This window comes from Bombina bombina, chromosome 1 (genome assembly GCF_027579735.1).
Source record: "Bombina bombina isolate aBomBom1 chromosome 1, aBomBom1.pri, whole genome shotgun sequence".
Lineage (NCBI taxonomy): Eukaryota > Metazoa > Chordata > Amphibia > Anura > Bombinatoridae > Bombina > Bombina bombina.
Genome location: NC_069499.1, coordinates 89,157,495 through 89,173,603, shown reverse-complemented (window position 1 = coordinate 89,173,603; position 16,109 = coordinate 89,157,495). Strand labels below are relative to the sequence as shown.

Sequence of the window (16,109 nt, the reverse complement as noted above, 5' to 3'; positions counted from 1 at the left end):
TGCGTAAGTTGGTACATTGGCAAGAGATGCAAATAATTAAAACTGGAATGTGAATCAGTGCATTTAAGTATTTAATAGAGGCATTTTGCAATATTTTTAGATTAGTGGTTTTTTTTTTTTCTAGTAAAAAGATATTACTGCTTCCGGGGCTACTGCATTCAAACACTGCTCTTGCTTAGCGACTTCATAGTGGTTTGTAGGATGCAAACTAAGTCTTTGCTGACATTATTATTATAATTTATTTGTATAACGCAGCAAAATTCCGTAGCGCTGTGTACAGAGATAGGGGAATACAATGACAAGGATTTATCATAAGATGCAAAATCATAACCAACTAAACACATCTAGTACAGGAGGAGGAGGGTGCTGATCCACTTTCATTATTCAGATAGGGCATGCAATTTTAAACAACTTCCCATTTACTTTTATAATGTAATTTGCTTTGTTCTCTTGGTATTCTTTTTTGAAAGCTAAACCTAGGAAGACTCAAACTGATTTCTAAACTGTTGACGGCTGCTTCTTATCTTAGTGCATTTTGACAGTTTTTAACAGTTAGACAGTGCTAGTTCATGAGTGCCATATAGATAACATTGTTGAGTTATTTGTGAGACAGCACTGTCTGGCAAAAATACAAGTCTGTCAAAAGAACTGAGATAAGGGGCAGTCTGCAGCCTTTGCTAGCGTCTGTTGAGGTCATATGCTTACTGAGCTAAGGAGCACTCCTATGTAAGATTTTTATATATGCCATATGAGGCTTATGCCTTTCCCCGAGTTCCTATTACAGGCCGTGCTAAGAGGAATATTAGTGGTAGCACTATGGGAGTATTAAGGTGCGCTGTGGATAGTTTGGTGCAGAAAAGAGCTGTGGAAATTAGTACTGAGGATAGCAATGCTTTAAAGGAGATGTGCACTAATGATACTGCAGTATGCATCTGTTGTAGAGCTAAACACAGCGCAGGTTAGTTTGCATTGAGGATAGCGCTGATTGCAACCCAAACATTGGACGTGACCCTGTGGAAGAAAGTGTGTAGGAAAAAGTAAAAGGCCTGTGAAAGTGCTATCTGGTGCTTGGTTATTTGTTTATGGTGATCCTGGCTCCTAAACCTCCTTTCCTGTTATGACCTTGGCCTGCTTTTTGGAATTCTGCCTTATGCCTATACCTGTTTTGGACTAATTATCTGGTTGCTGACCTCTGAAACAGTATTTTGGGCTATTCTTTTTATTGCTCCCTGTGCTCCACATCTCGGCTACAGACTGAACTCCTGGCTCCTGACTTCAGCTTCTTTCTTGACTACGCTCTTTTGGCACTGCACCTGGTTCCTGTCTACACCTACAGACTTTGGTTGACCCTAACCTCGGCTTACAAGACATCTCCAGCGCAAGTCAATCCAGCAAACCAACAAGTTAACCCTCTGTTAGCCTTACAGCTGAGCACATTTAGGAGTTGTTATAACAACATTTCATGCTGTGACAATGGTTCTTACCTAGTCTGAGGCACGCACACCATACTGATCCTAAGCCTACATTGTCTTTTAAGAAAGTAGGTAAAATTGATTCAATAATTTATCAGACATGAAGTGCAAATTTTTTCTTTCATGATAGATTATACCATTTTAAACTAGTTTCCAATTTACTTCCATTATGTAATTGGTTTTGTTTTCTTGGTATTCTTTGTTGAAAAGCACACTTAGGTAGGCTCAAGAGCAGAAATGCATTATTGGGAGCTAGCTGCTGATTGGTGGCTGCACATATATGCCTCTTGTCATTGTCTCACCCAGTGTACTCAGCTAGCTTCTAGTAGTGCATTGCTGCTCCTTCAACAAAAAACACCAAGAGAATGAAGTAAATGTTAAAATAAAAGAACATTGCATGCTCTATCTGAATAAGGAAGGAAATTGTTTGGGTTACATGCCACTTTAAAGCTTTTAATTCAAAGATTGAATTATGTTTGATTACATTTACATTATTTCCATGCTTTTGTTTAGATGGGAGGGCTGGAGGTAAGTTACATACATACAAGGTCTCAATTTTTTTGATGGTGGCCCTGTAATCTGGCACTGAAGGGTTAACAGTCTATTCATCGTATTAGATTTCTACTGTAACAATAAATACAGTAAACAGAAAACTGATGTCCCCATGAATCACTGTGTAAACGAATTTCAATTCTTTTTGAAGGACATAGAAGTCAAAATGAGACTCTCATGATTCTGAGAGAGCACTCGATTTAAAGAAAATAAACTCTTTCTGTTGCCATTATTTGTTAAACCGTCTGTGACAGCATACTGAGATAGGCCCAGAAGATGCATGTGTATTTAGCAATATATGGTAGCCGAATAAGCCTTGTACGTAACATACATACATAAAGGGCCACTTCCCAGATATACCACTAGTGGCATGTGTCTTCAGCAATATGTGGTAGCAGATTAAATAGACATAAAACCCACATTCTTTCTTTCCTGATTCAGATAGAACATACAATTTCAAACAACTTTCCAATGTACTTCTATTATCAAATTCTTCGTTTTCTTGTTATCCTTTGTTAAAAAGCAGGAAGGTAAGCTCAGGAGGGTGCACGTGTCTGCAGCACTATATGGGAGGAGTTTTGCAACAATGTAATACATTAGCAAGAGCACTAGATGGCAGCACTATTTCCTGTCATGTAGTGCTCCAGACATGTGCACGCTACCTACAAAGGAATCTCCTCAACAAAGAACAAGAGGACGAAGCAAATTTGATAATAGAAGTAAAATGGAATCTTTTTTAAAATTATATTCTCTGTCTGAATCAGGAAAGAAAAAAATGTGGGTTTCATGCCCCTTTAAGACGTGTATACATACATACATACATAAAGGCTCTGCTGTTCAAGTCTCCCAGACATACTACTGGTTTTAATTATGAACTTAAAGGGACAGTCAAGTCCAAAATTAAACTGTCACGATTCAAATAGGGCATGTAATTTTAAACAACTTTTGCGTTGTATTCTTAGTTAAAAGCTAAACCTAGGTAGGCTCACATGCTAATTTCTTAGACCTTGAAGGCCGCCTCTTATGTGAATGCATTTTGCCAGTTTTTTTACCACTAGAGGGCACTAGTTCATGTGTGTCATATAGATAACATTGAGCTCACACACGTGGAGTTACCTAGGAGTCAGCACTGATTGGCTAAAATGGATGTCTGTCAAAAGAACTGAAATAAGGGGGCAGTTTGCAAAGGCATAGCTACAAGGTAATCACAAAGGTAAAAAGTGTATTATTATAACTGTGTTAGTTATGCAAAACTGGGGAATGGGTAATAAAGGAATTATCTATTGTTTTAAACAACAAACATTCTGGTGTTGACTTTTCTTTTAAGATTAATGCTGCAGATGTAAGTTCTTTAAGATGCGCTCACCCACTATTTATCTTCAGTCCCATATGGCTCTTCTCAGACTGTGTTGTCCTGGGGCTTGAATCTACCTCTCCCTGTATGCTGTGAAAGGTGAAGACAGAGGGATTACAAGGCATAAATAATACCATATATCATATAAAGAAGAAAAATGGAAATGGTAGCAAATAACCCTGCCTAGCCCAGTAAGGCACATGCGTAAGCTGGTACATTGGCAAGAGATGCAATTAATTAAAACTGGATTGTGAAAGTGCATTTCAGTCTGCAATAGAGGCATTTTGCAATATTTTTTAGATTAGTGCATTTTTTTCTAGTAAAAAGATATTACTGCTTCATTGACTCTATAGGGGAATGGGTGAGCCCACAAACAACTTCAGCTTTTTGCGCTTGTGGGGTTAGCACACGAGCGAAAACATAATATGAGTGCAACCTGACTAGCGCAAAAAGCTTACTTCTAGTGCAATTAACGCTTGAGCGGGAGCGTAAAATGTCATAAATGGTTAAATCTCAGTTCCTAGTTTGAACATTTAAATCCATCATAGGAAACATTTTTACTTTGATCCTTATGAACAAAACCTAGTCGCCATGGAGAGAAATCGTGCAAAGTCTTTGGGGCTCTTTTTGAGCATTATATTGTAATGTATGTGTTTATCTTTCAGATTGAGAAACTTTATAGCTAAATAAGCAGCTCTCAAGGTAAAATTTACCTTATTAATATTCTTTGAGAGACCTAGCAGTACTGATGAGACTTCTAATATGATCTCGCCAGAGCAGAGGGCTTCAGATAATCAGGCCCTCTATATTTAATATTTTTGAAAATTACTCTTCGTATGTAATTACTGCACTTTACTTCTTTTTTTATGCATTTAACTATAGTTTTTTTTTTTTAGTGAACATGTTATTTTCTGTCTGAATCACAAAAGAATATTTTTGGGTTTCATATCCCTTTAACATTTTAAAAAAGTTTCTAATTTACATCTATTATTAAATTTGATTCGTTCCTATGATATTTTGTGTTGAAGAGATACCTAGGTAGGCAACTGGAGCACCACATGGTAGGAAATAGTGCTGTTATTTAGTGCTCTTGCAAATGAATAACATTCTTGCAAAACTGCTGCCATATAGTGATCCAGAAATCAGTCGGCACCTAAGCATACTTCCATGCTTTTCAACAAAAGATTGAATAATAGAAGTAAATTAGAAAGTTGCTTAAAATCACATGCTCTAGTCCCATTTGAAGTTACTTCATATGACCTATTTTACCCCAGAAAAGGGATCTAAATGTGGAAACATTAACTTTAGTGTCTGTCCCAAGTGCTCTCTTCCATCAGCGAACCTTCTGCACATGATATGGATCTGCCCAAAAATTAGAAATGTCTGGCTTAAAGTCCAATTCTGGCTTCGTAAAATATTGCATGTCCCCTCTCTAACTCTCTCATCAATGAACATAGTCTTTCTTTGCCCTAACCCAGAAAATAAGCGGCTCAACACCAAAATCATTAATATGGCCGTTAGATATCTCATCTTTAAAAAATGGAAAGTGCGAACAGTTCCTAGTATTCCGGAAATTAAAAATTGTTTAAAAAAACAATGTATCCTTGAACAATTTGGTATTAATATAGACAACGATGAGGACATTACTAGGTTTTCTCTTAAATGGTCAGCATTTATAAAAGCACTCCCCCCTACTGAAATTGAACACCTAATATATCCCTTTTCGAAACTTTGACTTGGTTTTGCTAGGGCTTGGTTTTGCTAGGGCTTGGTAAATAGGCTCCCCCTTTTTCTCCCCCCCCCTTTCTTTCTTTTTTTTTCCCTTTCCCCCCCCCCCCCCCCGCTTTTTTTTTTAGTGTAAAGCATAAAATTTCGACAATGTGTAGTTAAAATTGTAAAGACACACATTCAATTTTTTTTATTTTTTTTCTCTTTTTTGTATTGTTGCTTTTTGAATAGGCAAATGCTTTAAATGTATATTGTGTGTCTTTCTATTGTACCTCGTTTGGGGTTTAAATTTATTTGTTATATGTTATACACATTGTTGTCTATAAATAAAGACATTTTAAAAAAAATCACATGCTCTATCTGAATCATGAAAGAAAAATTTTGGGTTTCCTATACCTTTAAGTATCACACTTTGTTGTGCACATATTTCAATATACAAGACCACCAAAAAAATGAAAATGATACAGTAATACTGTGTTTAACATGTTAAACAATGTATCAGTTTGTGATGATGTCACTTTGTCATTGGTTTACTGAAAATTGCATTAAAAATCTTTCCAAGTCATTTCCTTGTCAAAAATACTGGATGGATACAGATGTGGAAATACTTACCTATGGCATCTATCTAAGGTGCCTACAGATCTAATGGCTTCAAGGGAGCGATTAGAATAGTTTTGTTAAAGAAAAAAAAGCACTAGGAATACCTGATTGTGAAATAAAATCTCTTTATATTTACTCACCTAGTATTTATGTGCATTCCAGTTGGACTTCTATCAGACGGAGATGATATGATGTTTGGATCCCGTTCCCTGAGAATACTGGCAAGGCAAAAATATAAATAGAAATATGAACACAAAATATTAAATAATTATAACAAAACAGTTTAAAATGCAGCATTTTCCTCTAGTTAAACACTGACCAACTGGAAGAGGTGTATGTGCCTATGAGAAACTACTGAATGAAGGAATAAAGAAAGAAATGTGTACTTTATAGATGAAGATAAACACAGGAGAACAAACAAAATCCTATAAGAAACAGATTTATAACGGGCTTTTCAGTGGGGTTTCTCAGTGATTTTCATATACTCTAATAAAAGAAAAGATGCACATACAAAGCAAAAATTAAAGATAATGGCTAATAACTTGAATGTTAAAGGGACATAATACTCATATGCTAAATCACTTGAAACTGATGCAGTATAACTGTAAAAAGCTGACAGGAAAATATCACCTGAGTATCTCTATGTAAAAAAGGAAGATATTTTACCTCACAATCTCCTCAGCTCAGCAGAGTAAGTTCTGTGTAAAAAGTTATACTCAGCTGCTCCCAGCTGCAGGTAAAAAAAATTTAAAAAAATGAAGAAATGAACAGCAGCCAATCAGCATCAGCAGTGCTGAGGTCATGAACTCTTACTGTGATCTCATGAGATTTGATTTAACTCTCATGAGATTTCATAGTAAGCTTCCTTTACCTGATTGGTGAAATAATATGAGAGTGCACGATGCTCATCCCTTCAGATGTCCCAGGACAGACACACTAAAATGCTGCTTAGAAATCCTTTACAATGGGAGGTGGCTACTGAGGAACTTTTGAGGTAAAATATCTTTCTTTTTTACATAGAGTTGTTCAGGAGATATTTTCTAATCAGCTTTTTACAGCTTCACTTTCAAGTGTTTAAACATTTGGGTATTATGGCCCTTTAATGATGATTATGTGTAATGTGTTTGAATGCAGAGTTTTTTCAACTTAACTTATAATATCAGTTTTTGATGTGTTTATTGAGCAATTTCATATAACTTAAAGGGGCATTATAGTGGGAAAAAATGACATGCTCTAAATTGCTAGAGTATATAATTTTAGCGCTAACACCTTCCTCTGCAAGGGGTTAAGCAAATAGACTTGCAGGGTCGCTAGTGATAAAATTACACACTGTAATGAATTAGAGCGTGTAGTGTTAGCGCTAGCACCCTCCTCTGCAAGGGGTTAAGCAAATAGACTTGCAGGGTCGCTAGTAATAAAATTACACACTGTAAGGAATTAGAGCATGTAGTTTTAGCGCTAGCAACCTCGTCTGCAAGGGGTTAAGCAAATAGACTTGCAGGGTCGCTAGTAATAAAATTACACACTGTAAGGAATTAGAGTATGTAGTTTTAGCGCTAGCACTCTCCTCTGCGGAGGTTAATAAGCAAATAGAGTTGCAGGGTCGCTAGTAATAAAATTACACACTGTATTGAATTAGAGCATGTAGTTTTAGCGCTAGCACTCTCCTCTGCGGGGGTTAATTAGCAAATAGAGTTGCAGGGTCGCTAGTAATAAAATTACACACTGTAATGAATTAGAGCATGCAGTTTTAGCGCTAGCACTCTCCTCTGGGGAGGGGGGTTATAAGCAAATAGAGTTGCAGGGTCACTAGTATTACAATTACACACTATAATGAATTAGAGCATGTAGTTTTAGCGCTAGCACTCTACTCTGCAGGGGTTAATAAGCAAATAGACTTGCAGGGTCACTAGTAATAAAATTACACAATGTAATTAATTAGAGCATGCAGTTTTAGCGCTAGCACTCTACTCTGCAGGGGTTAATAAGCAAATAGACTTGCAGGGTCGCTAGTAATAAAATTACACACTGTAATGAGTTAGAGCATGTAGTTTTAGCGCTAGCCCCCTCCTCTGCAGGGGTTAATAAGCAAACACACTTGCAGGGTCGCTAGTAATAAAATTACACAATGTAATGAATTATAGCATGTAGTTTTAGCGCTAGCACCCTCCTCTGCGGGGGTTAATAAGCAAACACACTTGCAGGGTCGCTAGTAATAAAATTACACAATGTAATGAATTATAGCATGTAGTTTTAGCGCTAGCACCCTCCTCTGCGGGGGTTAATAAGCAAACACACTTGCAGGGTCGCTAGTAATAAAATTACACAATGTAATGAATTATAGCATGTAGTTTTAGCGCTAGCACCCTCCTCTGCGGGGGTTAATAAGCAAACACACTTGCAGGGTCGCTAGTAATAAAATTACACAATGTAATGAATTAGAGCGTGTAGTTTTAGCGCAAGCACCCTCCTCTGCGGGGGTTAATAAGCAAACACACTTGCAGGGTCACTAGTAATAATATTACACAATGTAATGAATTAGAGCATGTAGTTTTAGTGCTAACACTCTCCTCTGCAGGGGTTAATAAGCAAATAGAGTTGCAGGGTCACTAGTATTACAATTACACACTGTAATGAATTAGAGCATGTAGTTTTAGCTCTATCACTCTCCTCTGCAGGGGTTAATAAGCAAATAGATTTGCAGGGTCACTAGTAATAAAATTACACAATGTAATGAATTAGAGCATGTAGTTTTAGTGCTAACACTCTCCTCTGCAGGGGTTAATAAGCAAATAGAGTTGCAGGGTCACTAGTATTACAATTACACACTGTAATGAATTAGAGCATGTAGTTTTAGCGCTATCACTCTCCTCTGCAGGGGTTAATAAGCAAATAGAGTTGCAGGGTCACTAGTATTACAATTACACACTGTAATGAATTAGAGCATGTAGTTTTAGCGCTATCACTCTCCTCTGCAGGGGTTAATAAGCAAATAGAGTTGCAGGGTCACTAGTATTACAATTACACACTGTAATGAATTAGAGCATGTAGTTTTAGTGCTAACACTCTCCTCTGCAGGGGTTAATAAGCAAATAGAGTTGCAGGGTCACTAGTATTACAATTACACACTGTAATGAATTAGAGCATGTAGTTTTAGCGCTATCACTCTCCTCTGCAGGGGTTAATAAGCAAATAGAGTTGCAGGGTCACTAGTATTACAATTACACACTGTAATGAATTAGAGCATGTAGTTTTAGCGCTAGCACTCTCCTCTGCGGGGGTTAATCAGCAAATAGAGTTGCAGGGTCACTAGTATTACAATTACACACTGTAATGAATTAGAGCATGTAGTTTTTGTGCTAGCACTCTACTCTGCAGGGGTTAATCAGCAAATAGACTTGCAGGGTCACTAGTATTAGAATTACACACTGTAATGAATTAGAGTATGTAGTTTTAGCGCTAGCACTCTACTCTGCAGGGGTTAATAAGCAAATAGACTTGCAGGATCGCTAGTAATAAAATTACACAATGTAATGAGTTAGAGCATGTAGTTTTAGCGCTAGCACTCTCCTCTGCAGGGGGTAATAAGCAAATAGACTTGCAGGATCACTAGTAATAAAATTACACAATGTAATGAATTAGAGCATGCAGTTTAAGCGCTAGCACCAGGGACGAAACTACAGGGGGTGCAGAGGTCGCAATTGTGACTGGGGCCCCAAGGGTGGGGGCCCAGCTTCAAAAAATTTTTTTTTTACAATAAAAAACGTTGACTTGCCACTGCCTGCACTGATATCATGTGAATGTGACATGATGCTTCACTAGTGTCTCTGAATACAGGGGTTAGTGTTTCTGTTTTACCCATTGGTGTTTGTGTGTATGTGTGTGTGTGTGTGTGTATGTGTGTATGTGACTGTGTGTGTATTTATGCATGTATGTGTGTATGTATGTATGTGACTGTGTGTGTATTTATGCATGTATGTGTGTATGTATGTATGTGACTGTGTATTTATGCATGTATGTGTGTATGTTTGTGGAACCAGCAAATTACTACAGCATGGGGGGGGCAGGGGGTAAACAGTGTCAGTCTATACAGTACCACTATATACAGTACGGGGGAGCTGGACCATGTCACAGACTACTGTGGTCCCTGTATAAAGTACTGGGGCGGGTAGGGTCAGGCCAGCCATCTCACCGGCAGATTACAGACTGTGTCACTGACTCACTATATACAGTACTGGTGGGTTAAACAGTGTCACTATATACAGTAATAGGAGGCCAGACCATCTCACAGACTGTGGGCACAGGGTACCTCCTTTTGCATACATGTAATCTGATTCACATTTTTTTTCTGTGTTTTAATTATATATTTTCATATATAAATTCACTTTTTTTTTGGGGGGGGGGTGGATTCTTGCACCTGGGCCCTGTGGTTTCTAGTTACGCCTCTGACTAGCACCCTCCTCTGCAGTGGTTAATAAGCAAATAGAGTTGCAGGGTCACTAGTAATAAAATTACACAATGTAATGAATTAGAGCATGTAGTTTTAGCTCTAGCACTCTCCTCTGGGGGGGTAAATAAGCAAATAGAGTTGCAGGGTCACTAGTATTACAATTACACACTGTAATGAATTAGAGCATTTAGTTTTAGGGCTAACACTCTCCTCTGCAAGGGTTAATAAGCAAATAGACTTGCCGGGCCGCTAGTAATAAAATTACACACTGTATAGAATTAGAGCATGTAGTTTTAGCGCTAGCACTCTCCTCTGGGGGGGGTTAATAAGCAAATAGAGTTGCAGGGTCACTAGTAATAAAATTACACACTGTAATGAATTAGAGCATGTAGTTTTAGCGCTAACACTCTCCTCTGCGGGGGTTAATAAGCAAATAGAAATGCAGGGTCACTAGTATTACAATTACACACTGTAATGAATTAGAGCATGCAGTTTTAGCGCTAGCACTCTACTCTGTAGAGGTTAATAAGCAAATAGACTTGCAGTGTCACTAGTATTAGAATTACACACTGTAATGAATTAGAGCATGTAGTTTTAGCGCAAGCACCCTCCTCTGCAGGGGTTAATAAGCAAACACACTTGCAGGGTCGCTAGTAATAAAATTACACACTGTAATGAATTAGAGCGTGTAGTTTTAGCGCTAGCACCCTCCTCTGCAGGGGTTAATAAGCAAACACACTTGCAGGGTCGCTAGTAATACAATTACACAATGTAATGAATTAGAGCATGTAGTTTTATCGCTAACACTCTCCTCTGCGGGGGTTAATAAGCAAATAGACTTGCAGGGTCGCTAGTATTACAATTACACACTGTAATGAATTAGAGCATGTAGTTTTAGCGCTAGCACCCTCCTCTGCAGTGGTTAATAAGCAAATAGAGTTGCAGGGTCACTAGTATTACAATTACACACTGTAATGAGTTAGAGCATGTAGTTTTAGCGCTAACACTCTCCTCTGCGGGGGTTAATAAGCAAATAGAGTTGCAGGGTCACTAGTAATAAAATTACACACTGTAATGAATTAGAGCATGTAGTTTTAGCGCTAACACCCTCCTCTGCGGGGGTTAATAAGCAAATAGACTTGCAGGGTCGCTAGTAAAAAAATTACACACTGTAATGAGTTAGAGCATGTAGTTTTAGCGCTAGCACCCTCCTTTGCAGGGGTTAATAAGCAAATAGACTGGCAGGGTCGCTAGTATTAGAATTACACAATGTAATGAGTTAGAGTAAATAGTTTTAGCGCTAGCACCCTCCTCTGCAGGGGTTAATAAGCAAATAGACTTGCAGGGTCACTAGTAATAAAATTACACAATGTAATGAGTTAAAGCATGTAGTTTTAGCGCTAGCACCCTCCTCTGCAGGGGTTAATAAGCAAATAGACTTGCAGGGTCACTAGTAATAAAATTACACAATGTAATGAGTTAAAGCATGTAGTTTTAGCGCTAGCACCCTCCTCTGCAGGGGGTAATAAGCAAATAGACTTGCAGGGTCGCTTGTAAAATTACACACTGTAATGAATTAGAGCATGTAGTTTTAGCGCTAGCACCCTCCTCTGCAGGGGTTAATAAGCAAATAGACTTGCAGGGTCGCTAGTATTAGAATTACACACTGTAATTAGTTAGATCATATATATTTTTTGCACTATAAAGGCTAAATAATTGTATCATTAATAGTCTATAGCTGCCAAAATACTTCATTTAAAGGTCATAAAAGTCAAAACTGAAATGTGCATTTCAATTTTCACCATATAGTTCTAATAGCAAAAATGCTTCTAGTAAAATCTATTATAGTTCCATTTGCATATGCAGAAATGCTGTCCATGCAATTTGCACCTGTATAATCACCCCGTCTGCTCACAGTAAGCGAGGACTTGTGTGACGCAGATTAAGGGGTCACTTTACTATTGTGTGAGCGGACATAATACAGTGTAGCGTATCATGTCCGCTGCACATCAATAAATGCCGACAGCATACACTGTCAGCATTTATCATTGCACCAGCAGTTCTTGTGAACTGCTGGTGCAATACCGCCACCTGCAGATTCGCGGCCAATTGGCCGCTAGCAGGGGGTGTCAATAAACCCGATCGTATCTGATCGGGTTGATTTCTGTCCGCTACCTCAGAGCAGGCGGACAGGTTATGGAGCAACGGTCTTTTTCGGAGCTTGATAAATTGACCCCTAAGTTATCACTGAAATGATACACACCACAGTTTGCTCTCTGAGCTCGCACAGTGTATGAATGAGGGTGCACAAGGTGAAAAGATACGGTCATTTTACCATACTATCCTATGCTGCAATAAAACAGTGTAGCTATAAATCTTCCAGTAACAAAGAGTTAAAAGCAAACATTTGCAATAATAACAATAATATAATACAAAACAAAATCAAGAAAAAGATTTAAAAATATATATTTACTTATATTATCACATTTGCTTTGCAATTCTCTTTGTATCCTTTATTGAAGGAGCAGCAATGTACTACTGGGAGCTAGCTGAGCACTCTGGTCAGCCAATGACAAGACATATATATGTGCATCCCCCAATATCAACCAGCTGCTAGCTCCCAGAAGTGCATTGCTACTCCTAAATCTACCTAGGTGGGCTTTTTATCAAAGAATACCAAAAAAACAAACATTTAGACAATAGAAGTTAATTAGAAAGATGTTTAAAATGACGTTCTATCTGAATCATGAAAGTTTACTATTTGCTTTAGTGTCACTTTATAGGCACAAATGATAAACAGAGTAATTTTTATTTAGCCTCACTTACCCTGAGTAATCTTTTGTATCGTTGGTTGTGAAGATACTTTGGGGCTGTTCTGCTGCTCTTTGTATTTTCTTCTTTTTAAGAACGCTGTGAAAATATTACAACTGTAACTTAAAGCGATTATTATCACTGTGCACTCATATTGTTTCGTATTGTATTTCTGTATAAAGCTGGGTGCTGCACTGTTCTTACCGCATCTAAAAGAATTAGTTTCAGAATTGTAAATGAGTGAAGTTTTTTTACAATTGTATGCTCTGTCTGAATTATGAAAGAAAAGTTTTAGGTTTTGTGTCCCTTTAACTATGTGTTTAACCCTTTTGTCACATAGAGGTCAGAAAAAAAGCCGAAAATGCCAACACCTATAGATTGTGATCAACCCCTACATGTTTAACCCTGGCCAAGGGGTTAAACACAAAGTTAAAGGGGTATGAAACCCATAATCACAATAGTGTGTTTTTGGCTTTTTCCCTCACCCGCGATCAGGTTTTTGGATCCTCACTAAAAGGGCAGAAAAGTTCTCAGTGATTACAATCCATTTTCGAGAGACATTTCAAGACCAATTTTAACTTTTCAAATTCGACACTTCAGGGTACTTGATAAATCCCCAGAAAGGCCTGTTATTTTGTACATGTGGAAATGGCCAGGGGAGACATTGCAGAGGTCTATTAACATACATATTAATTCAATAATTCATCATTATTGTATAGGCATCTGCCATTGGCAGAGCACACAAGTACACCACCATCTACAAATAGCATATAGTAATCTCATTCTGTCGTGACTGTTACCAACAGTACTGGTGTCTTTCAAATGGTATTGCGCAATTGTGAGTTCAAAAGGAACCTATTGCAATCCGATTCCATCCTCACCACTACTAAACCATCTGAATGTAATTTGTATCTTGTCACGATGAACATACTGTGCATCTCTATATGTTATCTTAAAACAAGATGGAGTCATGGAGACTACAGATTTGTATTACATGGATTTATGATATCTTTGTATACTGGATTTTAACAGTACTGAAACTGTAAATAGAGCACTATCCCTCGCAACATGCTATCTGCATAGAAGATGTTCAAATGAGATCACACCATTGTAAAATGGGATTTTAGAGGGAATGTGCACGCTAAGCCCAAACATGTTCATGATTATTAAACTCACAAAGGTGCAATCCCTTTAGGAGTTCAATACTGTAGGCACAAGCACTGTAAAACGCACTGTTGTGACTGTTATTTGGACTTTTCGTGCATGAAGGTGCATCCCTTATAGAAACACAGTCATGAAGACGCTATATCGTTTGAACATAATAATATTAATTTAAATAAAAATATATATTTCCGACTGACATTAATTCAAGCATTCAGCATTACATTATAGCCGTGCCCACAGAAGTACAATAAAAAAAAACAACCTAATATTAAAGGGACATAAAACAAGTTGAGATAGAGACAAAATATAAGCTCTAACTCCCCCCCACACATTTCCTTCTGTATCTATATCTATTGTAGTTTTGGTAGAATGCAAAAGCGCATAGGGATTATATGCCTAGCAGCTGTGAACTCAGCTGAAATACAATGCCTGTGTCTAAACACTGATAAGGGAGGTGGAGTTGACTGCTCCAGGCAGCTTAGCTATGTAATTCATTTTGCTTATTTTTGAAAATTATTATAAAATACTTGCCAGGAATTTTTAAACAATTTTTTATGCAAACTATTTTTAATTAATTAGCCCTTTTAGGATATGCACAGATCTCAACCTGTTTTATGTCCCTTTAAGCAAACTTACCTAAACAATGTGTCCCAAAGCTGTTTCAGAGAAGCCCAAGATGCAGTCAGTTCTCTCAATTGATTTTGTATATAAGCCGACCCCTCTGGGGAAGAGTTCTCCATAACCACATGACCTTGAGCCTCTATTTGGTTAAGCTGTATCTCCTTTTCTGGCAATTCAGACATTAACACCTGTATGAGAAATGGGAAGTATCTGCAAATGCCCCTTGTAAAATGTCTCCACTCCACACAACCTTCCTGTACTCCAGTTATTATTTTTATCTAAGGTAGACTGGTGGTTTAATACTTACCTCAAAATCCTTTTCTCTGGACTCAACATAACACTCCCCATTGCTGTCATGATATGACTCCAGTTCTTGCCTAGTTACCATGATCCATCTCTGAAGATCTAGCAGTTTTTTATTATAATCCCAGTGATCTTCAACATTATGCTGACACCTCCGAATGTTACTCTGGAAAATTGGAACAAGAGACATGATAGCATATATGTAAACAGGAAGCAATTAAAGGGACATTAAACACTTTGAGATAGTAATATAAAATGATAAATTGTATATAATAAAACAACTCTGCAATATACTTTCATTATTTATTTTGTCCTCTTTTCTGTAATTCCATTCTGAAATTGTGAGCTTTTCAGTTCCTGTTAGAAATGGAAGTGCAGAACACTGTTAAATCCAGCACAACCATTGGCTGCACACTCTAGTGACCTATGTATAACTGTCCCTAATTGGCCACAGTAGAGAAGGTAACACAAGTTACAACATGGCAGCTCCCAGTGTTTTATAGACACTAAAACTTTACACTTATTTTGTCACTTTTTAAACAACTAATGAAACTTTAAGAAATACATCTACATGTTAGTCATGGACTAATCTTTTCTTTGAATGCATCATTCTATCTAGCATGTATTTAGTGTTTAATGTCCCTTTAAGCTACTTAAAACATTTAAAAACAAAGAAATGAACAAATAAAGCAATAAAGAATCACTACATACAATAGAATGGAATAACTGTCAAATACACAATAAAAAGACAACACAATGGCGCTTACTTTGAATTTGAAATGAGCAGTAGAATAATTGCTGGCAAATTTCAAAGTTAATCCATTTCCCCTCCCTTTGTATCATGTGACAGCCATCAGCCAATCATAAAATTCATATACATAAATATTTGCACATGCTCGGTTGGAGTGGGAGCCTCATAAAGTGTGCATATAAAAAGAATGTGCACGTTTGCTAATGGAAGTATATTGGAACGCTTTTTGAAATCGCATGCTTTATCTGAATCACTTTAGTGGTGCTTTAATTATAATTATATAGGTCCCGACTTTATGGAAGA

At 37.4% G+C, this 16,109-nt stretch overlaps 1 protein-coding gene across 1 annotated transcript in view; it reads right to left on the bottom strand.

The window, feature by feature from the left end:
- Positions 1-16,109, bottom strand: part of SYNE3 (spectrin repeat containing nuclear envelope family member 3) — a 256,474-nt gene that overhangs the window by 74,405 nt on the left and 165,960 nt on the right. The window contains exons 12-16 of the mRNA XM_053708894.1: positions 15,060-15,221; positions 14,768-14,940; positions 12,983-13,066; positions 5,847-5,924; positions 3,391-3,468 (exon numbers count right to left, since the gene is read on the bottom strand). Coding sequence (XP_053564869.1) covers positions 3,391-3,468; positions 5,847-5,924; positions 12,983-13,066; positions 14,768-14,940; positions 15,060-15,221 — 575 coding nt within the window. The remainder of the gene's footprint in view (positions 1-3,390; positions 3,469-5,846; positions 5,925-12,982; positions 13,067-14,767; positions 14,941-15,059; positions 15,222-16,109) is intronic.